The 26,721-nt window shown below is 37.5% G+C and overlaps 1 protein-coding gene across 3 annotated transcripts in view; it reads right to left on the bottom strand.

Moving 5' to 3' along the window:
* Positions 1-26,721, bottom strand: part of nlgn3a (neuroligin 3a) — a 131,543-nt gene that overhangs the window by 60,368 nt on the left and 44,454 nt on the right. For all 3 annotated transcript variants that reach the window (XM_077610230.1, XM_077610231.1, XM_077610233.1), the window contains one exon: positions 22,882-23,031. In XM_077610230.1, coding sequence (XP_077466356.1) covers positions 22,882-23,031 — 150 coding nt within the window. The remainder of the gene's footprint in view (positions 1-22,881; positions 23,032-26,721) is intronic.

The following is a 26,721-nucleotide window of genomic DNA, read 5'->3' as shown; positions in this document are numbered from 1 at the left end:
GACAAATTTTGAGATACAAGCAAACGAGTCAGCCAGGTGTTTTTTGGTGTTTTTTTCAGAGGGTGGGTACAATTTAATTTATATTTAGTTCATTTCTATGGGAAACGTTGACATACGAGCTCAGTCCCGGAAGATCGTGGAACAAATTATGCGAATTCTATGTAAAGTATGTTACGAAATCCTACATCTGTGTATGTCATCGCTATTATTTGTTTGTTCATATTTGCCTAATATACGGCCTATAGTGAGGGGTTTACATTAGTTCGAGTGGTTTGAGTCAGATGAGGCAGACATTCTTAGTCCAGCCAAGTGAGGGAATGCTCACCACTGCAACAGTGACATGCTTTCTTGTTAGCGCTTTAGCCCTCTGAGGCAGTCGGCCTCGAGCTCACAGGGGGCGGATTACTGACCCAACAACATAGCCAATGAGGAGTGGTGAACAGACATTTAATGGAAGGAATGATTCACAATCTTATTAGATGGACATCTAGTTTTCAGTTGCCAGCCCCTCTGACAATGATAGCATCAGCAGCCAACAGCAAGAAGGTGTATTTAAAAAAAAGACAACATAGCCAATTGAATCATTCTGTGTTTCTTTCTATACATACCAATTCCTTCACTTGAGCATCTACCGATAGCTTGGCCACAGATAACGAACCCTAATGTCTTCAATTTATTTCTCCAAGACAAGCAGACGATGCTATTGACAACACCTCTTTTATCTGACAATTGTTAGCCAGCAATGGCTTCCACATTAGAAAACAAGTGATTCACGGCTATCTCAGGATAAATAAACCCAGAAGTGTGACTGTGCTCATTGCTATTAACAAAAATAAATAAATCCAAAGAACATCTTGTTTTTACCAGTGCAATTTGTACCCTATTGAACTCCAGACTAGAGCCTTGCCTCCAGCTGTCCTCTGGACTGGTGCAAGGAATAACTCTGAGTGGCAGCTTCCTGCTCTAATTATATGAGCAGGAGCATTAGTCCCGCTTGTGTGCGGTTTTCATAATTACTTGGGCAATTTATTCATTATTTCACTTAACAAGGTTGCTCAGTGGCCAAACATTGGAGGCCCAATTTGGGGGTATGCCAGGCAGATATCGAATACCAGACATTTTGCGTCAGTCATCTGAAAAGCTTATGGAGGGTGATATATATGCTGATTAGAGTTGACTGTAGAGGAGGATGTACAGTACAGGCTCAATGTGTCAAATAGTGTGCGGTTTGAGCAAACATTGCAATACTTGCTCTCAGTATGTTAAAGAGGTTCAAAAAGTTTTGGTAGTTTTACTTTAACTGCTTGATTCGGCCAAACTGCCTCCAGAGGAGACTATAGTTTTTTTACTATCAGGGAGAGGATACCGATTTGTTTCCACTTTAGGAGCTGAAACTCATTGTTTCCTATTCTTAGCAATCGTCTGGTATTACCATAATACTTTATGCTGCTCTTGATTAAATAGCAGTAAATTTAAATTGAGATGTAGATTCAAATTAAAACGCCATTGTCGTACATTTACTTCGAAGATGTAAGAGAAACATAAAAACCTAAACACTGAAATGCTCTCTATTATATTTTGATTAACATAACAGTTGTTACTTTAATTCGAAGGGTAATGTGCTGCTCTTCCTGGGTTTGAGGGAAATTTATGAATTAATTCAAATGGGAAATTTCAAAAATGATTGCAAGTACAGCAAATCTAGTGATGTTCCTCAAAGGAGAAATAGTATTTGCATGTATGTATTGTTAGTTTCTGTTGTGTTGTTCCATTGTCTGTGTTCAAACGGTGTACCAGATGCTTAAAGGGTTTTACCCATAAATGTATCGTGTTTGTAAATGTTTGATTAGATTAAATGTAATACTGTTTTAGATCAAGGATGCCAAAATAAAAGAGAAAAAGTCCAAATCCAAGCTTACAAAGACAGAGGCGGGGGACACCCTGAATCGGTGGCCAGCCGATCGCAGGGCACAAGGAGATGGACAACCATTTCCAGTCACACCCATCCCTATGGGCAATTTAGAGTGTCCAATCAGCATGTCTATGGGATTATTTTTTTCCTCAAAATCACGTTGTCTATTAGTAGGCTTTCAGGTTCTTTTATTAATAGAAATGCATCTTTTCGAGGCCAAAGGAGACATTAAGGAAAATGTCCTTCATTGAAAATCCAACCTTTAAACTATTACCAGTGTCTGCCTTGGCATAGAAAATGTGTGTAAAGGAAAAAAATCATTCAAGCTCCACCCACATAACAAAGGTCTGTCTTCCTTTACTTATGGTGAACAGATCAGCATCCTCCCACCTGTCTTGAAAGCTTCAGTTCCATTAAATGTATTTTCATGCAGTCGTTACATAATTTGCAGAACTTCAGATTTCTCACACTTATTTATAAAGCACTACTAAGTCACAGGCACAGTTTGATTCATCTTTCCATTACCCTTTCAATCCTAATCATTGGGAAAAAGGAAAAAAATGAAACAGGGCTGATGAATATTCGTTACTCAAATAAAATCAATTATGGGAAATTAATGATACGCAACGAAGGGCTGGGCGGTATGGCCTTGAGTATTTCTCACGGTAAATTGAGGAGATTTACCGCAATAACGATAAATGACAATAAATTTGCCCAAGCAGACTATTAAATAATTAAAAAATCTGAATAAATGCATTAAACACAAATGCAAGTGTTTCTCATTGATTTGTACACCAACTTTCAATTTAACATATTCATCAGTTTTACATGAAAAGTATAGAAAAAAACTATTTTAAATTCAATTCGTGGTCCCCAACCTTTTTCTTACCGCGGACCAGTAAAAAACTACGGCTATGGCCTTTTGGGCACCGGGATTGGTCAGCCTCTCCTCGGCCAAGCCCAAAAGGCGCCACATGGGAAATGGCAACCGCAATACCCTGGCTTACTTTCTCAAGAAGGACTTAGTGCCACTGGAGCTCAGTGTTCCGGCCCAGAAAGCCTTCAACTCGGACGCAACTGGAACTCAGACCTGGAGGATAACAGCTTAGCCGGGTGGATGTGGAGAAACGACAAAATGTGGAAGCGCGGCTTACTCATGGGGCACCGCCCGCCATACTTGTTGAATGAAGAGTGCGCGAGTGATTTTTCAACTGATTCTGATCCTCTAAAACATGACAAGATCTGCCCAATTTCTAATCATGTGATCAATTCATCACTGTCTGCTACCCCTAATAAGATGCATCAAATTTTGCTTACTTGTTGACATTCAGCTTAGCTTCAGTGTGGCGTGCTTTCCTCTGATTCTCATTTGCGTTTGAAATTCCCGTTGACACAACAGCGTGGGGACAGTGCCTGTGGAGGTACTCGGAGGAGAGTCGCGCCTCCTCTGCATCGAGACGAACCAGATGAGGTGGCTCGACCACTTAATTAGGATGCTTCCTGAACACTTCACCAGGGAGGTGTTCAGGGTATGTCCCAGTGGGAGCAAATGAACAACTGCTATGATATGAAAAAAAAAAAGCTCTCCTGTTGATTGTGTCGTAATACATTTGCTGTTATGGCAACATATTTAATGACTATATGAATGTGAATATTATTTACTGAAATATAACTTATTGTCTCAAGGCCAGAGCAGTTTTAAGCTACGGCTCCAGTCTTGTCCATTCATTGGACTCCAGACTGGCTCACACCAGACTGATTGCTTCTTGGAGCATCCGTAGCTTTAGCTTAGGGGTGCAATTACTTTCTACACCGTGCCTTATAAAGGTTTACATGTTATGTTTAATTAATTGTAAGAAAATACAATTGTCTAGGTAGTATTAATTATTATTTATTACATTATTTTTATAATTGAGATCTCTATTATAATATCACCAATTCATGCAGAAATTCAGGAAATTCCAAACGGCTAACATACTTTTCCTCCAAGTCTATCTGCGCTTTATTGCATTAGGTGTATTATGGCACTTTCATGGTATGTCTCATGTATGCACACATTGGATTTACCACTATCAATAGCTCAAAATCCACTCGAGCTGCAGTTAAACAAACTATGCCAAAGGGCCCTGTCTTTAGCCCAGCTCTGTTTACCATTACATGCTCCTTCTGCTTTCATTCATATACCAACAACTACCCAGGTCTGAAGAAATATACAGCCAACTGTTTAGCTTTCTAATATTCAGTGTTCAACTGCTACTACATAAAAACAACTGGGTACAGGTTTTTGTTCCAGCACAGAAAGTTTAACCAATGACGTTTGTGCTGAAACAAGCTTCCCCGGACTGCAAACAACTGGTTACACTTAAAATACTCCATATTGGTGAAAAGTAGGTCTCTTTAGCAGTTGGAATGAAAATCCACATCCACTGTGGCTGTATAATTTAAATGGGACAACATAGTTTTTTTTTCTTCAAAATTCTAACATTGCATTCAATCCATTACCAAGTCTGTCATCTTCCAACACAAACACATTTTTAGACTTGGGCCATCACTCACTGACTATCTTATTAGTAACGCTTCCGGTGGCACCAATTGATGTCTGTACAAAGCTCTCGTAAAGTAGAAAAGAACACTGCCTACGTTCTCATCCACTCAAAACCATGGCAGATCCCCAACTCCACCTTTATGTACCTTTTCTGGCTTAAAATCAAGATCTGCATATATTATACACTTCTCCTACTTAAGGACAAATCACTCAATGACTTGCCCCCTACAGTCTACCATCCCAATTGTTGCAGTGTGAAAAAGAACAGCCTTGTAAGTCATGTAACTGCACTCGTGACCAAGAAAGCCATTTTACCGGCCTTTGACATCTCCTCTACAAAAAAAAATGGAATCTTTCCTGTCAGACCGCATGAGCACAACAGGATCCAAAGAAGACTATGAATATAATACATAAATGTGTGAGAGCCCTCCCCTGAGCAAACCACTCCAATCGAAATGCCATTGCCATGTTTAATGCGCCCCAACAGGTACAAGCACAGCTACTATGTAAAGGCATACAAACACCCTCACACTACTTATTCTGCTAACCGCTTGAACACTTTCTTCTCGGATCAAAGGCCAAATCTAAGGCGAGGTGAACCATTTATGCGTTCAACCTTGCCCTTTTCTCGACAATCTAAAAACATCACAATACTGTGATGCGGTTAAGTCCCCTTCTGGTCCAAGGTCACATAATGCTGGAACCAAAGTTAAGGATAAGTGGGGGTGGAGAGTCTGATAATATTTTGGCTAGTTACAGTCATGAGGCCTGATTAAAGATGCACGAATACCGCTTGATGCATTCCTTAATTGGATTTGATAAGGTTTAGGTCTTGTTTTAAATGTGAATTAGTTATTAGTGACTGGGGAAAACTTGTCCCTTTTTGCCGAGTGAGTGGTGCTTGTGTCGAGATTCATGCTGACACAGACGAAAAAAGTAGAAGAAAAGCCACCTAAACAGTTTGGAGATAATGGATTTGGTGCTTATCAAGTCTGATCCTATCAATGAACAAGTATGATTAAAAAAGAGCGAAACAAATTTTTGGACGATGTAGTGTGAGCCTTTGAAATGATAAGTCATGGGCTAATTGTTAAGAATTGAGTTATTGAGCTCTGTGCCCTTCCTGGGCTCCTCAAGGACTTGCCAGAAGCACAAATAGCTTGCAAACACATTTGAATTCAACTGGAGTACTGCTCAAAGTCTTAGCCCAGCCATAATATTGTTCTGATAATTGCAGCTTACAAGCTATCAAACATCATACCGGTTTGTTCAATTGATTCCGTCAGGGTAAAGAGGATGAAAAAAACATCAATCCACAAAATGCCACCATTTACAATAAGTATAGCTGCTTTTTTGCCCAGTTTTAATAATGGAAAACTGCGCAAGGCCAAAGTGTTTAGCATTTATATTACAGAACATAATCCATGATTTGACTTATTAAGTATATATAAACTAACCAGTTGACCTGGTTCTTAAAAGAAAATTATAGCAAATGCCATGAAATTCAATTTGAATAAAAATGGAACGTTTTCCTAGTTTTATTGAATAAAAAATGATTAAAAATAAGAAATATGCAGATATATATGCCATGTTAATTGTTATAAAATTATATATTGATAATTTTTTTTAAACTTTTAATATGACATGATCAGACTTGAACTACATTTTAATATTTCCAGTATGATTTTAAAATGTTTTCCCTTTGTCAAAGTGTAGTCTGGCTGTGATAATTGATTCAATTGGGTTTAATCTGCAAAAATAAAATATAATTATTATAATAATACATAATATAATAGATTCATTCCATTCATTCACATTTGAATGCGACTACTGTCACGAACTGAGATTTGTGGATATAATTCATGTTTATATGTGCGATAAGAGATGCACAATCAAAATGATCAGAACCATTCAAAAATCAGATTTTTTTTGCATGCATGCCCATTTTAAAGTGGTCATACACAACTATTCTATTATTCCAAACATTCTTTGTGGGGTAACCAACCATGTTACAAATCCCCAGTGAACTCATTCTGGTTTGTAAAGTATGCACCATCGCCTTACTCATAATCTCCACAATCCCTATACATAGCTACAAACTGTAAAGCGTAAACAGACCTTAACAAAAGTTCAAATGTTGTGACGTTTAAGCATTGCAGTACTATAATAATCATTCATAACTACGATCTACAACGTGTTAAACTGCCGTGATAAAGAAGAAAATAATTGGACAACAACTGCAAGAACTCCATTGAGAAGTACAATGGCAGTCTCATTCTTTAAGGTTGTTTTTCCTCAAATTCTTAACAATTCTTTTCAAAATACCTGCAAATTTTGGATCAAACATTCCCTTTTAGAATCCCACAACTTCGATCTATCAAAATACACAATAAAATGGCTTCAATTAAAAAGAAATAATAATAAAAAAAATCCACAGCCACTGCCCAATATTATAACAAAAGAGGGATGTTATGAAAATTCTTATTTTGTACAGGTCCTAAATTATGTGAGATTTTCACTTTGGTGTATTTATTTTCTATCTACAATGTACATGAAATAAAGCTGTGGTTTAAAACTGTGCTGAAAGTGATATTCTATGGCCAATAAAAAGAACTGCCGAGGTGATGCATTGGCTGCATAATAAAATTAGACAATTTGCCTGGATTCATTTTGACATTCTCTGTGTTCAAATGGAGTAGTTGTCAGAGGAAAAGTAGAGTGTGAACTGCATGTTTGCCTTTTGATTCAGCAGCTTAGACAATCACAGCCCATCAGGAGAGGTTCAGTTTTACTTTTTAACAGAGATGGCTGACTCAGTACACAGTAGCATACGTTTGAGCAAAGGCAAGTGGCAAAGTCGGATGATAGTGAGAATAGTTATGATAAACATGTACAGTAATGGAATTAGACTATTCGGGTTCCAGATTTTCTTTGTTTTCCGACGACTGCTTGATTTTTCTTTGAGTTACTCCCACATTCCAAAAACATGTCAAATATTATTTGAAGAGGTTACATTTTTTATAGTTGTGTAACTTTGTTTGGTAACTTGTGAACAGTGTCGCTGGCAAGCAGTAGGAATATAAATGACCAATTTCATGAGGGCACAATATGGATTCATATGATGTTTGATAAAATTACGTCTGGCATGAATCGATTCAGCATTGGATTAACACAATTCAATATTATTTACAATTTTAAAACAATTTTAGCTAGAGAAATATAAAATACAAAACAATTCTGATGTATTTGACAATGCATCTTAGACAAGAATGAAAACCATTCCTCATGACAAAACATCTCAATGATAACATGAGTCAATGTTTTTCTTCACTAATCAAAATATCGGTCCAGATCGATTGATTGTTACACCCCTAATAAGCAATAAAAAAGCGGTATAAAAGGATCATTTTCCCTGCTATAAAGACATTTAAAAAAATCTGTCATAATTATGTTCTTTTAACAACTTTCTTGATGATGATATCATTATCAAACTGTTTTCTACTGGAACAAATCTGAATTTTAATGCTGATATGGTTAAACCAGGGGGACTGTGGATTACCACCGTTTTTTTTCTGTGTTGGATTATCGCGATTAAAAAAAAAAATCTTTAGGTCACATTTCATTAATTGTTGATTTTATGGTTGCCTCAAATGTTCCAGCAGCTTTAGTGCTTTAATTGCCAAGCGCAAATGCACTAACATGCCACGCATCCCTCCTTGATACTACTCAACGCCTTTATACAATATACCCAGAAGACAGCATGAATAATAAAGACTTCAAATGACAGGCACACAGCAGGGTTAATGATAAAGGTCAACTTGCCAGCATGCAGCGACTGAGTGTAAAGGACAACTGGCATGGGGTCACAACTCACATGGGCATTTGGCCAATATATGAACCAGATGTGAGTTGCTATTTTGCAGCTTGCATTGCTAAAGCAATTGTGCTACATCGTTTACTGGAGGGGAGCTTTGAAATAGCAGTAAAGGATTTTAATACATTTGCATACAGCAAGATAAAGCCTAGGTGGGTAAAACAGAAAAGCCCAAAAAGTATTGCTGCCTGATACGCTTCCATGCTCACATGGCGGAAAAGAAACGGGCTGTATTGGAAAGAAATCAGACAGAGAGACAGACAGCACTCCAGAGGCCCGGCATCACTTTGACAGACAGCTCCTAAGAGAGAATGTCAGGCAGCACCTGAAGCCACGTAGCTCCAACAAGACATTCAAGATTTATCTACACATTTCACCACTATTATTCAAGAGAAGCTACCATTCAACTGCAGCAGACACACATGATATGCCCAAAAGTCTCTTAAACAATTTTTGTCTCTAAAGAACAATGCCAGACATAAAAATGTAAAAATCAATTAAGTCAGGATGCTGCTTATCTTCCATAAAAATAAAAGTAAAAAATCAGAACAGACAGGAGTAAAAAAAAAATCGAAGGCAGACATAATGAGTTCTGAAATATTCTTTATTCCTACCTTTCTTTTTTGACCATTCAATGTGGTATGAATGGGCATTTCATGTTCTTGCTTCTCATTTTCAATTCATTACATGAAATATATAGCACATATGTAAACCTCATCTTAATGTATTAACAAATAAGTAAGGCCACAGCAATAAAAAGGTCTATGCAATTTTAAAATTAATTATTAGATATCAACCATCTGCACGACCTTTTTTTCAAAGCTGCTTTGTCTTGCTGTAATTTAATTTCCCTTTGTCCCTGCTCTTGATGCAAAACTTCTTTTTGTTCTTGTCTCCCTACACTTACGTTCTAAACAAATAAAATACAGAGAAACGGGAAGAAAACTGCATGCTAAGCATGATGCATCACTGTATGATCATAAAGATATTTTTTTCTTTATATAATATCTATAAATAATAATTAGCAGTATTTTGAGGATTCTATGCTAACCTATGCCATATTTTTTGTCTTTTAGCTTTATAAAGAAAACTTGTTATATACACAACTTCTGCTATTATTCATTCGTGTCTGTTGTATGTTTTGTCGAACAGTAACAATCTTTCAATTTTTGATCATCCTGCAGAGGCGTCGATGGATATCAAATTTTTATTCTATCTCACAATAGGCTAAGCAGGGTTTAACAATCTTCTTAGCATATTGAAAGAACTACTTGTAGTACCTCCACCACATGCTTGCTTTGCACCCATTGTTGTTCCCTATTCTGCACTGACTAACGGGAAATAAACACGAAAAAATGCAATTCTACCCCCATTGTTTGAGGAAGTTGCGGCGAGAAAGAATCTCAAAACTTGTCTCATATCTCAAGGCAAATATTTGCTCGGAATTTTCTCGTATGTCAAGGTATTACTGTATTTTTCGGAATATAAGTCGCAGCAGCCAAAGAATGCACTATGAATAAGAACATATATATATATGTTAGTCTTACTGGCATATACATTTTTGTTTAATCAGAAACTGACAACATAGATTAAAATAACACTAATAAATTGGAAAACAACAGGCTTAATAGGCATCTGCTAACATAACAGTTTTGCTGATAAAGATAGCCTAAAAAACCCAACATAATAGGCTTTCGGTGGTTCGGAGAGAGCGAAAAAAAACCTGCATAAGTCACACTTGAGTATTGGGTACAGGTCCAGACAAACTCCGAAAAAAGTGTGACTTATAGACCGGAAAATACGGTATACATCCACTGTGCTGATTGAACTGAAACCACAAAGATAAAAAAATATTGTGTTGTGAATGTGTAGTGTGAATAACAACCAGTATGTCTTCCAGATTTGAGATATGTATGTTGAGAAAATATTTAAGCATTGTGGATGCAATGAGCCCAGGTCGAAAATGAAAAAAATCAAAATTGGATTGTCTCTCAAAACATGAAAAAAAATAGACAAGTGTTGCTTATGGACAAAGAAACCGGTATTGACTTGCAGGGTTTACGTAGCTATTGTCACCTTGGGCAATCTGGAACAGCTTACTCCCAAGAAATGACTTAAACACTTGCTATTGCAGTGGTCTCATTAAAAGTTGGGAGCAATTGTTGAATGATTGCTTCATTAAGTAAGTCAACAAAATATTCCAGGTACAATCATTTTTATCAAGACCAGTTTAATTAGTTTTCATTTTACTTTCCTTTAGTCGGATGGGGTGCAAAAATCTTCACTGTTTTCCTTGGTTTAGTTTATTAAAGGTTTTTTAGTGGCCAATGTGGTATTTTCATTACTGATAGAAAGAAGCCAACAATTACTTTATAATATTACTTCCCTGTCCAAGAGGAGATTGCCTACCCAGCTATAGATTTAAAGCCTTTATTAACTGAACACATTCATTCTTTTTTTTAATCCATTATGATTTGACCCAATACAATTTGATTAAAAAGGTAAGCAATCATCTTTCAGTTAAATTACATCAAGAACCAGCAATAAGAACCATCTACAAACAGCAAGAGACCTAAGATCTGTACATTTTTATGTAAGGCAAATACACTTAAAGACAGATTTGTCACCTCTTATCGATTCAAATAAAATCTCTCTCCCACTCGAGAGGTGTGATGAAACGCGTTGCGACCAGACATTGTTCACACATTTCTCTTGGAGCCTTTCTACCTTCGATTGGTGCAGCTTCAGCCGCTATAAGAGCACACCACACAGTGTTATTTGCCCTTCTCAGCCACACTACCCACTTCAATCCATTATACCAAAATGTCCACCTACGTTTGCAGAGCAATCTCCTTCACTGCCACCTCAAGTGCCACTCTTTGCCAACCACGCCCCCGAGGTCATCTCTAATCCAACATCTTTTCCTTACTCCTCCGTCTACTTTCCCCACTACGGGCGAACATCTTGCTAGTCATCACTTTAATTTGTGTAGTCTTCCTGCTCTTCTGTATCAGAGCTTTGTGTGGCATCAGTAAGGAGAACTGTGAGGATGGCTATCCTCGGTGGTCAGCTCTGCCAGCTGATAATTAATGCCATAACAGGCAAGACACGAGTGCATCGAAACATGTTGATATACTCAGATACATGTCAAAAGTGTATATAAACTCTGCATTACAATTAGCAATATACATAATGACTGTTTTCTCAGTAGCACAAGGAGATAGACAACCATTCACGCTCACACTCTGATAGTAAAACAGTTCATGCAAATTAATTCAATTCAAAGTGGTGAATTACTGAATGGGGAAAGAACTAGCCACCAACAAAAATGGATAAAATGTAATTATTAACTGTGTACAAAAGGCCACCGCAAGGCCCATCTGGGAGTTCTGAATCCACAATTCATTCTTCTGACCAATCTTCCTCTCAACTTCGAATCTTAGGTTATCGAGTCCTATGAGGCATATTTGTAAAATTTGCCTTAAATAATTTGGATTGTTTTTCAGAGCACATAATATAATATGTCCGTTTTTTCTTCAAAAGACGGTCCGAAAAGTTTCTATCGTAATTTATCTGCTGTACAGTTTGGAGTCACCTCCTGTTGTGACATAATGAATTTCAGTGTTGCAATGCTGCAGTGTTCTGAACAAATTTCCCACTGGAAATATAAACTACATCCTAGCCATTCCCATATTCGATTTAAAGTGCTGACTGGAAAAGTGTAGGCGGATGGATGGACAAGGGAGTCGATTGATGTATAGATGTTCATCAGGAGATTAAATATACGGTTACAAGAACATGCGTGTTTCTGTTAAATAATTCAGTTTCTTTGAAACAATATGACCTAGATATTCTTTGTTAGTAGCAGAAAAATGGGAACTGACAGATACCTAAAGAAGCCTCAGTGTAGCCAATTGCCAGTAGAAATAACACGTTGACACTTTCTACTCCTAATATTAATAACAATCATTGACAGTGTTTTTCAAACGTGCCGCCACAGAGATGATGCAAATGATGTTAGAAATATTCAGTAACAGGATATGAAGGTGAACAGATGGAGAGGAGGAGAGATTTTTGCATCATGGGGAATCCGCCAGAAGTCTAGGCCTATTATAACAGCATAATTAAGGACTAATTCAGAACAAGCCAAAGTCAGCCCCGGCTACAAGCTTTATCGAAACACAACTAATCAATTAGCTACATTGGTCTTCATTGATAAACTTGTGAGCGTAGCAATTGAATTTTGTGTAATGTTTTATAGCAAACAAAAATGAACCGTGACATTCCTACTCTCCAGCCACACCTACTCAAGCTCTGATCTCTCAAAGTGATGATTCACTAATCGTCTTACAAATATACATCAATGCAGCGCAATCTGCAGTCACCCCCGAATATCACGCCCCGATTCAGGAAGGGGGAAAATTCCAAGAATTTGCAGTCATTTCACATTACTAAAATAGCAGACAGCAATCTGGGTAAGTTATTTCTGAGATATGAATAAATTAGTGAATGTCAGAACAATGACTTGTCTTTTGTGAAGCTGACAAAGTGTAATGGGTTTCGAGGAGTAGTCAGGTTTGTTCTTTAATAAAGATGGGAATATTTAGATATGTGCTGGACTCGAAAGTAATTTTCAAAAAGGAGGTCTAATAAAAAGGTAGTTCACAGCCACAACAACAGTTTCCTTCTAACACATTAACTGGGCCCTGACAAAAAAAAAAAACGGTATGGTCAATAATGTCATTCATGGTTGATTTGAATGGGGTAAATAGTGCCTTGTGCTCATAAATATCTTGCATGTATACATATTTGGCCTGAAGGAGAAACCAAAGATAGTGTTTTTTGTGAGTTTTACAAACCTCATAAAGGCAAACGCAGTCGGTATAAAATGTGGTGTCATGAAAAGCCCACACTTTCCAGCCCAACCGAGAAAAAGTGATACACGGCCGGCATTCAAGCAAGGAATGACCACAAAGAGATCTTTCATGCACCACAAAAAATATGTTTTACAATTGACTTAGAGATTCTAAAAAAATGATTTGGATAAATGTATCTTACACTGACAGTGACATACTTTACTGTATTTAAAGTCTTAGAATTATAGTGGTATTTCTGCTGTTATGAGATATGGGTGGAGAGTAAGACAAAAACAAAAAATCTGAAATAGTAATTTTAAAGCATCAATGTCATTGTTTTATGGTTGTTGTTCTTTTATGTCCCTCTGCGTACTTTATTGTATTGGTCCTTTGCCCTTTAGACAAATCTAGTCTAGTCTCTTTACTTTTCCAATGTTGAGACTTAGCCACCTTTCACGAGCATCCATCAATTACTGCTGCTAAACGTTGCACAATCATTATGTCATACGGAGACTTGGAAAGCAATAACACATAAAAGGTTGAGGGAATACTCATTTAATACCTTGCAACAAAAGGTTATTTTACAGTAGTAAAATAAAACCTGTCACAAAGTGCAATATGTAGCCGGCCGGTGATACAAAAGACCACATAATGTGTTGGGAACTGCCCATTTAAAAAATATCCACTTAGTATTTAAGTCAAAACACTATTTCGTCAAACTGTCTTTCCCCGAATGATAAAATCATGTTTAATTAGGTAATTAGCAGGAGTTACATTATGTTATTCCGGTTTAACAGCTACAAAAATGAATAACGTGAACCATGAAAGAATATTTATTTCTGCTAAGGTGCTGAAATTCTTTTTTTTCTGCTGTGATACTTCTATTTGACATCAATAGTTTTCTCAGGCCAGACCTTTTTAGACTTCTGGGCCTTTTACCTTTAATCAATATTTTTGAGTGGCAAGGAAACATGTTATTTGGACACGGTGAGAGGCGAACAATAGAACCTCGATGTCAAGCATTTAATCTAGCCCATCTGCCCCAAATTTTAGAGTTAATTTTCAGGCTGAGATTTGAAGCCGAGTTACCTACCCACCAGTAAGCAATTGACTAGGGACTATGTCTCTTACCCTTCCACATTCGCGATTGTTCTTTTTCCTTTTGGAGGAATTCACACAATAATAAACCAGATATAATTTTCGATTTTCTGTGTATGAATTTAACATCCCACTATCACAGATTTATACACACTAACTAAATGATAGAATCTTTTCAAAGAGTATTTAAAAAAAACTATCCAGGCTCATACAATTCTCCAAGTATACATTTTGGGGTGATTTAGGATTAAAACACAAAAACTGCGAAGGAAAAATTGAATATTATTTAAATAGGAAAATATCTTAGATAGCTTTAAAAAATTCTGCACTACTTTATTATGCATCTTAGAATTCAATGAACATTTTGGACTTTCGCAATGACTCCATGTATTGTAAATGTATTGAATTTTGTAATGTAATGAATTTTAGAGTCAAAAGTCCCTCATTAAATGTCAGTCTGGAATCCTTAATATCCATCTGCATTTTGTTTTATTGGTAAAACAAAGTTTACATGCCCGTGGTGGCCATGACAGCCCCATTTCAGGTCACCGTGTACAAAAAGTAATGGTCATTAGACCATGCAGCGGCACAGAATGACCATATGAGACAAGCTGTGATTGCTTTGGATGCCTTATGAGTTGTTTAAATCACAGAGTGAATGCGAATCCTAGCTGGCTGTAGGACTAACCTTGAAACGCAACCTGACAAGGGCATTTTAGCGTGTAATGTACCTTTCTCCATAGTGAGGTGGAAATGTGCCTCATGGGATCTCACACTTGCCGTCTACAACTCTAGTTAAGATAAGTGTTTAATTAACTTACAATGCCTGTTTACCACAACTTTTTATCATATTTAATCTTGAATATTTGTGACAAAGATAGCAACAATGTGAGAAAGACAAAAGTAGCCAGGTAGGGGGCATGAACTGTATGTAAATACTCTTTGTATGTAAATGCTCTTTGTATGTATTAACAGGTTAGTTGTGAACAGAGGGCTAATAAAAGCAAATATTGTCACCACATTAAATCTAGAAGATGAGAAAAGATGAGAAATGTGAGGCAATATATTAGAACAAGACAGGTTGGGAAGAAACGTAATGTCATGTGGAAAAATTGTAGTGCGTTACTCAATCTTTGGGGCGCAATAGCCCAGTGACCCCACGGCTCGTCGTAAATTCTATGATATAGTACTGTGAGAAAACTGTAAAACTTGAATACACAGAAAAGATGATGGCCAAAATCCCACGACAGACATTTCTAGCAAACGAGGCTTCCAGGGTTGTTAGAAACACAATGTAAAGCCCCGCTCCTTTTAAATAATCAAAATGCTAGATCCTCTTCGGGGTGCCAAATGCCAATATTGAATATTCAATATGAGAATTGTTTCACATGAGCGGGGAGCCTTCAGCAAAATTTCTATTCATGTCTGTTATTTTGCTGGCAATTGCTGTTGTTTTTCTATTGTCACAACTAATTAGAAAATGAATTTTATCCCTTGTATTTTGCCACTAATCAATCAGCTTCACACGGTGCGTGTGCTGTGACTGGTTTTGGGAAAGATACACGTACAAATGTTAATGGACTGACAATTTACAGAGATATTATTGAACCATCATCCATCAGTTCACAATTTAACGATCAGTGCAATTAAGAATACGCAGAAGACTAACAGTCACTACGTGAACGGTTATCAGAATCGTATAAACTTGACCAGATGGCATATATTTATAATTTTAAAAAGACCAGGCACAGATGACTGTACAAATGAACTGCCTGCCACCTCCATAAGGACCAACTACAAAAAGAAAATTACATCTCTTTCGTATTTGCAGTTCGGAGAAAAACTGAAAAAAATGAACAGCAAAGCTCCTTAAAAAAAAATATGATAGTATGTTTTTAAGATCTATGAGCCTACTTAGAGGGAATGAAAGGAGAGCAATTAGTACAGTTTTTGATTTAAATTTTGCCTGTGGGTTCTCCCTTCACAGGTAGCCAAGTAGTCTGTTTATTTAAAGTAAAGGACAATTTTAAAAGTGAAAGCTAAAATAATTCATTGAAAAGTAACTATTTACGCAACATGACACAGATCAGTACTTTCAACTAATTTACTCTACACTGTACCACTTGCTTTGCGAATATTAAAATGCAGGACTTTTATCAATTTTGAAGATAGCTTTATGTGTTCATCTAGCTAGTTACCTGCCCATTGTAACGGTAGCAGAGGTGACTCTGAAAATGTTATTATTACATGCACTATAACATTTTTATTACGGGGTTGTTCAAACTTTAACTAAATAATTTTCCAGCTCTTGTTTAATCTCTAACTTTTGATTTTAGTGCTTCAAATGGAGTAAACAAATGTGACACCAGGTCACTACTGCTTCATCCCAAAGGTATATGATGGGGGGTGAGGTGAGGATTCTGAAACTAAAAATCATCCAACCATGCATCTATGAGCCTTGTACATTTGTGCACTTGAGTGGCCTCGCTGGAAACGAAAATGGCCTCCTCTTGAACTTTTCCAATAAAGTTGAAACCCGAAGTGTATTTTTGTACTAAAGTATTAAGATTCAAGATCACCAAAGGAACCAAGCCCAGCACCTGATGGATTACACAACTGATTAAATGTGTATCTCAAATGATTTGCCCATATAGCAGATGTTAACCTGGTAATTCCTCTATGCAATGTTATTCAAACCCACCTAATAAATCAGTTCCTTTCAGAATCGGTGGATAAATTACCACAAGCCACATTTTCAACAGCAGAGAAGGACTTGCGGGACAAAGTCACATTAGGCATCTCAAATACAATCCTTAGGCTTATTTCTAATGGACACGGTTCTTTTCATACCAACCTGGATTAAATGTACAACGGCAGGCCTTACCCAAAATAAAAGAGATACTATAGACAGCAGTCAACAAAGGTTAAAAAATAATGAAAGCGGGGATGAAGAAAGACGTTCTTGATTTTTAGATGTCTGAAATTTGGATGTCCTCACCACCAGGACCACCTTTGAGACTACCCAGTTAACTGGGAAATCACCCTATGCATATTAACAACAACAACAAAAATCAACATGCACAGTACCCAGAACAGCCAGTGAGTAATTTGATTTGTAAAGAGCAGTGATACGAGATACTCGCTCTTTTACTAGGAGTCATTACAAATTATTAGAGAGGCGTGGCAACTCAGCAGATACAGACACACACATTGTTCTTAGCCAAGGTACTAAAATGGAGTCCAATTCCAGACAAAAAAATATATATTGGAAGACAGTTCAAGGTGCACATCCGGAAGGGCCTTAGCGATCCCTTTCCGGACAAGATAAAACACATTTCAAATATTTCTATTCTCCATGGAGGGGTTCCGAGCTGTGGTGCCTCAACAAGGAACTACTTTGCCCTGGGTGACCTGCCAGAATCATAAAGCCCCTGAGAAAGCTAATGGGACCATTGGGACATACAAAACCAACCACCACAGCTGGGTGAGCTTTTCAAGGGCGATTCTCAAAAGACTGCAGTGAAAAATGTTTTTCTATTATGAGGCTCTGTCAAACTAATGCTATTTAAATGAACTCTTTATAGCCACTCATTGAACTCATTGGATGTCATTGATAGCGCTGGATGCCTGATACATTTAGACTGGGAGAGCTTGCCATGATCATTTGCTGCCAGCCTCTTCACACTAAAATAATATTTGAAACTAATACAAAAAATAGAACCATGATTTGTGGACATCCCATTTTCGGTCTTGTGGTTTTATGTGTATACCAAATACCTTTGTGATCCAAAATTTAATGTTAAGGTACTGGAGACCAGGTCTTTATAAATTTTAAACTGCATGTCTCATTTTCTGAACCGTTGTATCCTCACTAGGGTCGCAAGGGGGTGCTGGAGCCTATCCCAGCTGACTTTAAAGCCAGAGGCGGGGACACCCTGATTTGGTGGCCAGCCAATCGCAGGGCACAAGGAGACAAACAACCATTCGTGCTCACACTCATACCTAGGGGCAATTTAGAGTGTCCAATCAGCCTACCATGCATGTCTTTGGAATGTGAGAGCAAGCTGAAGTACCTGGAGAAAACCCACGTAGGCCCAGGGGGAACCTGCAAACTCCACACAGGTGGACTGACTGGGATTGAACCCAGGTCCCCCACTGTGAGGCCGACGCGCTAACCACTCAGCCGCCAGGCCGCCCTAAACTTCAGGTAAAGTTTAAATTACCTTAAATATCAACTTGCCCCCAAATTAAAATGGATAAAGTGTTTGCATATGAAAACTGAAATGATAATTCCTTCTCTTACATTCCTGCATTAATTGTAAACAACCGTTTTTTTAACTTAAAGGCAAAAGTAAAAGTACTGTCATTTTTTTTGTTTTGCTTGTTTTTAGGCAAATTTTGCTATAACAGTTACATGCTCTCTCTTTCAAACACATACAGTTCAATGAGCAGTAAGTCGGGCTCTTCCATTCCTGACCTGAAGCGAGTGACCCGACTCAAAGCACAATGAGTGCTAATCAACCAGCGATGGGTCAACAAGTGATTAATGATCAACTGTGAAAAGTTCAATCGTCTACAGAGTAAGAGGGTAAGATGTGAAAGTTTCTAAATGGGAACTCAGGAGAATTGTGGTGTACTCTTTGAAGCAATAATTACCGTTTCAGCAGCAGAGAGCTTAAAGCTGCAGGAGGACGATAGAAACTTTGTGGACTTGTCTTTAATTGGAACACGAGTGGCAGCATTTTAAAAACATCACAGAATAGAATTCAAACTACTCGGCGTATAGTTGGTCTATTCACTGGTGAATCGGCCAAATGTTTTAAAGCAGTGCTGAAATATACATCACATGCACTGTAGCTCGTGTTTCGGAAACAAAACAAATGCTCCATCTATATTTCATAATACACAAAGCAGCATCTCTCAATAATTTTGATCCATTAGGAGTAACATTGAAAAGCTGGGGGAGATGATAAATGCAGGGAATCTCAAACAAAACAAATGAAATATGAATAAAACATTAATCAATGACATTTTGAAAGGTTTTGGACTTAATTTGTTGCAATAAAACTGCTGAAAATGTTTCTTTGTTTTTTCTTAAATTCACACTTTGAAATATATTTCAGTACATATTTGTTTGAGAGAGACTAGTTTCCAAAGACTGCGTTACAGTTAATATTCAGACTGCTGTGTGCATTTCAAAGGTGTTTATGCATTATTAATACCATATTCCAACTGCCCGTGGATACCATTGGAGCGATATTACTGTCAGAAAATATGGTTCGATTTGCCTTGTCTGCTTTTCTTTAAACTCATTAACTTGTCTAATTCTCTCTGCTTCCATTATTCCCTCATCTATTTAAGCAGCTTAATTGAAATAGCTGTTCAGAAGCCTTATTTATTTATTTGTCTGTTTACATTAAATCGTTTCCTCTTAGGCAGTGAAAAAAATGGCTAATTTAACTTCTTATATAAATAAACTCAACACGATGATGGTTTACTTGAGTTGAAGGATGACATGAGTTGAAATTACAAGTGCGGCATTTCCATTCACTTGACCTCATTTAAAAATAAAAACGTATATAACTTTTAAGCAAGACTATTATATGTTGTACGGTAATACATGCCCAGTAGCCTAGTTGTTAGCCTGATTCCTAATCAATCCTTAATGAATAAGTGGAGTCGAACTTTCAATATCAAACGCAGTTGGCTCTGGGATTCATGTTAATTTCCAGTTAAAATTTAAATCCAGATTTTCCTATAAGGTTGGTCATGGAACTCTTTACATCACAAATAATAATTGCATTCCTCTCCTTATTAAAATTGTTTGGATGTTTGAATCCGTCATTGGCAGCTTATGAATTAAATGGTTAAGGCATGCGTATAATGCACATGTAATTTTGGAACAATACTCATTGAGTCCATGAAAGCTAAGCAAATTACTAACTAACTGCAACATGTCATGTTGGGCGAATGGTAGGAGCCATAATGTTTCAAACAGCTTTTGTGCTAATTTTCCCATCATGCACTGATTTCTCACTGGCCTTGGTTTTATTTGCGCTCCAAGAGTGCGTCTGTAATAACAGCTAAAGACGCACCATGGGGAGATTATCAGACCATGCTACATTATCGCCTGAGCACACGCATCACTTCTTCACTGCTCATTTCTCAGAAGGAGCTCACCAAGAGACCAACTCTGTGTGTTTGTGCATGTGAGTCAAGCACATCTGTGCGGGTACATTGAAAACCGCAACAGCCCCCTCGTTGGACGAACTTAGTCTTCCATGCACATGCATTACTATGTGTCTGCTTAGAGCATTGACATGCCCTGTTTTGCAGGGGTCGTGTGCATGCATGTAGAATGGCATTTAGTGAAATACGCCAGTGAGAATACAACATCTGACTCATAATTGAAGTGCCATAAAAGAAATATGAGCATAAATTCACCCAAACACCTTTTGGCTTTACATTATGAGCCTCACACCATTAGTTTCATGTAGCATTATGATCCAGGGGTACCTTTATTAAGATTCGAATTAGAATTTTCCGGGTGGGTATTAAAGGCATTAAATTAATTTTTGGATTACTTTACAACAGAAATTATGGTTTTCGACATGTTCCAAGTATTCCACGTGAAAGCACTAAAATACAGTACTTGGAACATCCGTTCTCCTTCCAAGCACTAAGATAGAATATTTTTGCCCTTACTGAACTGTGCTTTAAGTGTAAATACCAACTAATGAAAAATAATAGTGCACTGGTTAACTGATCGATCAGGCTGATTTAACAAATTTTGGGGGATTGGAAATTAGTCGATTAGTAAAAAATCTGGAGCTTGTTCGCTAAACACATCTGTAGAATTAGTTAGCCGCATTTGGTCACTAATTTTGCTGTGATTTATACAGTATTTACATACTTAAGGAGCCCCAACATAATGATTACGATTGTTATGTCTGCTGTTCTTCACTCTACTAATGTGAGAAGTTGTGAAATTTGTATTGACATTGCATATAGTACCACTGTGTGCTAATTGTTTTGCATCCACTAGATGAATTCTTCTCTGTTTTTCCATTAGAATGTGAATTCAGTCAGATAATACCCATGTAGTGGAATGACACATGTCTCACATTCAAACTGTTCCAGCATTAAAAGGTATTGGTATTGGATTGGTGTTGGACGATCCGAAGTAAAAAGCCGAAAAGACCTGATTCTATTTAGTCATTCTCTTCTCCTGAAACTTTTTCATTCATTCATCTTGTGAACTGCACATCATTTTTTTAAACCTTACAGATTTTCAAATTTCAATATTGACAGGTCAAGCTTTTCAAAATTGTTATTGACTCTTCTCTACTTAAAGAACCTTTTGACCAGAAACCGCATCCAGATTGTGTTTATTTAGTTCAATCTATTTAATAAAATCAAGTAGGTACAGCATTAAATGTATTGTACAAATAAGAACACATCCCAAGAAGAACGCAATAGCCTAACGGTAATAAATCTTTGAATTACTACTGCCAGCAAGTTCAGTGGGTCGGGACAAAATGAGCACTAAGCTACAACCTTTGCTGCCTTTGAGAATGATGGACCCTTGTTTATTTACCTTACAGATAGGCTGCAACTCATCTGTGAGCTGAGTCAGATAAGCGGTATGGAAAATGGATGGAGCGAATCTGAATAACTAGTATGTCAATGGTAATTGTAGTTCTTCTGACTCAGTCACACCCACTGTATAGAAATCCATCCATCCACATTCAAAAGTTCTAAAGCCATTCCAGCTGACTTCGGGTGAAACGAAAACCACACCCTTGACTGGTCGCCAGCCATTCGTAGGGCACACAGAGACAGACAACCATTCACAACCATAATCACACCGTCGCTGAGTGGGAGGCAAACCCCAGCTGTCCACACCGTAAATGTAAATACTTTTAAACTTTGCACTCACAAACAACAACAATAACAACAACAACAATATTATCTAATTGCCAATTCTTCCAAGTAATGATATACATTCTATAAACAGACTAGTGTTTTCAATAACGTTTACATTTTGGGATACCGGAAAAAAAGTATTTGGAATAATCTTGAACTGTAGTATAATGGTGGATGAAATAGCATAAAAGCTTAGTTAGTGACTTAAATACCAATTTGTGTTGCTGCAGCCGTTTCCATGGAGATCTCTTTTTTCCTTTAACTTGCCATTTTTCACAGCCTTTCTCCATTTCCACCCCCATGAATACAGAAACATGCCACACACACACACTCGAACAGGTACCGACACATTCTGATCCATTTCTGAAAGACGATTCAGCTGTGTGGCTCAACCTTGCTTTGCACTGAATTTCATACTATTTTTCAAGACGTCATATTTTCTGACATTGACGTATACTTTGCTTCACAAGAAAGACACAATATTTCCATAAAGTGCCTCACACTCTAATAGTAAACACAGTGTATTAAAGGCAGCAGGTGATAATCATCCCCATAACATTGTCTTTTCACGACAAATTACACAAACCCAGCAAATAAACCGCAGAATAACTTTACAAACCGATAAAGGAATGAGCCATAAGGATGAAATATGAAAAAGACCAAAACTTACCAAGAACTCCAACACGGTAGTTGAGGGTGATGACGATGACATTCCCATAGCTAGCAAGGATGCTGCCATCAATCATATTGCCCGTCCCCTCCATGTAGGACCCCCCGTGGATGTAGACCATCACAGGCTTGGCCCCGGTGTCTCGTATGTCTGCAAAAGTGACCATCGTTAACACAATCACACTGGAAGCTCCCTCATTAAAGCTCATGGTGACTCATTTCACATAGGCTTGATGGCCGACAGATAAACTGACCATCACCTCCCAGATACCGCCGCTAACGGGCAGAGAAGCATCATCTGATTGCATCTCTTGCATGCGAATGTCAGCTCATTATACCAAGTTCAATTCTATTAAAGTAATTGGCCAGCTCAGATGCAAACGACGTGTAATTTACCTCTTAGAAAACAAACTATTCAGCCCGTGTGTTTGGCTTATCGCGAAGCATGCAGACACCCAAATATGGGAAAGCAGGAAGCCATTAAGGGAGAGGAGAAGAAGCCACCCTGACATATATTCTCTAACAGAGAGGGGCTAATTTGGCTCGACAGTGATTGGTAAAAACACAGTCTCTAATTATACAACGCCCTTTTCTTTTTGTTTGCTTCTTTTTTAGGACTGGCATGTGGGTGCTCGCTAACTTGTTTACTCAGAGATGCAGGACATTGCAGCCTATTTATTTTACTCCCGAACCAGCAATAGATGGCCAGCTGGAATGACACTTCTGCCAGATAACGCAACGTTCGCTGGTGAAACGGGAAGAAAAAAAACAGCTCTGTCTTTTCTTTTCTGTCTGGGGAATTGTCTTCTGAATTAGTGATTGGCTAGCCCCAGAGTAGGTAGGGACATGGCTAGAAACTCTCATTTCCCCCATCACACCACCTCCACATCTTCCTTCTTACTTTGTATCACTTTCAATCACATAATTTTCCCTGTCTCCCTCCTGTCATTTCCCCATCTCTCTTTCTTCCCCTTCACCGTGAGTGGTGCGAATGAGAAGGGGTCCAAAGAGCACACAGTGAGAAAAGGAGACAAAAAAGTACAGTTGATAAAAATAGTAAAAATAAAATAGCAACAAGAAAAGGGGTTCAGATTTTACTGAGCTACACTAACTGAAAACAATGTATTTTTTTATGTTCCCAATCATTTTAAATAATGAGATTTCTACAACATAATTACAATTTCAATCACATCGCCCCTTTCTTTAGTCACACTTAAGAACAACACAACTGCACGCGCTCGTTTCATCGGAGCCTTTTAATTTGGTATGCCTGTATTAGGATGGTATCTGGGAGGGCCACACTCAATGTCATTTACACTTGACATCTCAGCACACACGTCTCTTAAACAAGAAGAAAAGATAAGTGAGGTAAGACAACAAGGCTCAAGGGATAGGTGGAGGAAAGAAGAAAATAAATATAACACAGACACATAGAGGATGGAGAAAGAAAAAGGAGTAGAAATAAAAGACCAAAAAAAAAAAGAGTAGTATATTAGTCACGTCAATGTCATCAGTCATCTTTTTTTGTTAATTCACGTCATGTCGCCATGACAACGGTTCATTCCCTTTCAGGAGTGTGACATAAAACGCTTAAGCTCAATTTGTTCAGAGCTATATATTGACCTGATCTGGGGTAAGAAGAGTCACATGGATGTTGTGTGTGTGTGTGTATACACTTATCTAATGTCAATGCTGTCATAGACTATTCCCAGGAATTTCCAAAACTACGTGGTGACATTATTTCAATGTAAATAGATAATACTAACCATTGAGATGAGGGCTCGCTAATTAGAAATTACAGTGAAGATGGTGCCTTGTGACATGTGCGTGTGTCTCAAGGCAAAGCAATCAACATCTATTTGACCCTTCTTTATTAAAACAGAAAAATAATCCCGTCAGGAATTAGCGGACAAAAAAAGCTTGATTTCACAGAGGGAATTGTGAATTAGCGTGGCTTGGAAAAAAAGAATAAGCACTATAAAAACACTGTGGTTATAGAAAAAATAATAAAGATTGATATTGTATTTCATGAGACATCATTAATGGACATATCAGAACAGTTGTAATATAACTTTATGCACACAATGTTAAAAGAATATTCAAATAAAGAAGAAAAAGATGATTTATGGCACAAAGCATGTCGGTGTAAAGTAGTGAGGGGATGATGGAAAAATAATTCAAATGATACTTTTTGTCACATACAAAGGATTTCTAGTCTAATGCTTTCATACATCATTTATCATTACAGTATACTCTCAGATAAAAGGTATAACTAATGAAATTTTGTGCATACCAGGATTACTCCTGGCTCAAAATCTGACAGTGTTATATAAAATATGCTTTGCCTAAATTTGTAGTGATGAAGCCAAAATATGTCATTGAATTTCAAATTGTATGGTATATGGGGAACCTTATTTGCAAACATTTTGTAATACTGATTAAAACGCTCCCAGAAATCAAAAGACAAGGTCAAACTGTTACCAACATGAAACCTTGAATAACACTAAAGCATTTAATTAAAAAGGAATTTGTTAACATACTAATTCTTAACCATTTTACTTGAAAAGAAAGTGAGACACGGTTGAAAATTAAATTCTAAAATTAAAAATTAAAACTCACTCAGGTGTATTTGATTTTACAAGATATCACAGTGTTTTTGTACTGTGCATACAGAAGATCTGACAAAATTCTGCTAGCCTTTTCAATGAGCCGAAAAGATGGGTGGAGAATATGGATGATACGGAAGATTGCCAAAACCTATAGCAAAGCATTTCGTTTAACATGACCTCGGGGAGAAGAACCTTTTAAGTCATCTCTGGATTGATTGGCCACCTTATTTTCTAGTCCTGGGGTCGATCAATTCTACTTCTGAAAGAAGAACCCATTTAGTTTTCTATGGTCTTAATTTATGTGCCCTTCCATCTGCACCTTTGTGCTTTGCTACTATCCAGCGTCACTCAAACGATTCTTATATATCTGACATTAAAAAGGTGGCACAGAGCAAAGGGTAGATAAGTGAGGCGAGCATTCAATGCTTGGTATAACATGTTGGTATCTATGGTCTGTGATGGAATAACAGCGATATCGGGGAAGGTGGAGGGGAGCATAGAAATTTGCATTCACTTATAACACATCCCCAATAGTGAAATCATGCACGTTTAATGGAGAAATTTGTGATGTTCCAATGTTGATTTGCACTTTGTGAATAAACACATTTTCAACCAAACATATTTTCATTCAAAATGAATCATATATGTTGATTACGGTACTCGGATGATTCGCCTAAAGACGTTTCGCCGACGGACGTTTGACAGACGGACAGGTCGCCGAATGGACGTTCCACCGAACGTTCATTCGGCCGTAATGTGTTAAAAGGATGCCCATTTACCGTAATAGGAGGGTGCTTTTTATACAGATTGCTGCTAGCTTTTTAATTTAGAATGAACTCTGACTCTGGAACACACCGTCCTGAGAATGCAATTGGCTGGTACGCGCATGTGATAAATCCGACAAAGATTTTACGTATTCATGGGTAAGTACATTTCTTAATGGATAAGGCCCATTGTACCGATGCAGCAGGACATGACATTCATCCTCCTGTAATTGTCTTGTCAGGACAAGGTTCACACTTCAGACATGACAAGTCCATTACTGGCTGTTTTCAGAGTTTAAAATGACAGCATTTTTTCCTTTGCTGGAGAGCTCCTTGCAAAATATTTGTGTGTAATTACACTAAATTATACAGCTGTTACAAGTCACAGACGATATTTGGAATGTCACAGAATATCTTCCACCATTCCCTTTCATCCACATCAAATGAGTTGCTCTGGTTGCCTATGTA

This window comes from Stigmatopora argus, chromosome 9, assembly GCF_051989625.1.
Source record: "Stigmatopora argus isolate UIUO_Sarg chromosome 9, RoL_Sarg_1.0, whole genome shotgun sequence".
Taxonomy (NCBI): domain Eukaryota; kingdom Metazoa; phylum Chordata; class Actinopteri; order Syngnathiformes; family Syngnathidae; genus Stigmatopora; species Stigmatopora argus.
Note: the sequence above shows the minus strand (reverse complement) of the source record. Positions and strands in the feature narration are given on the sequence as shown.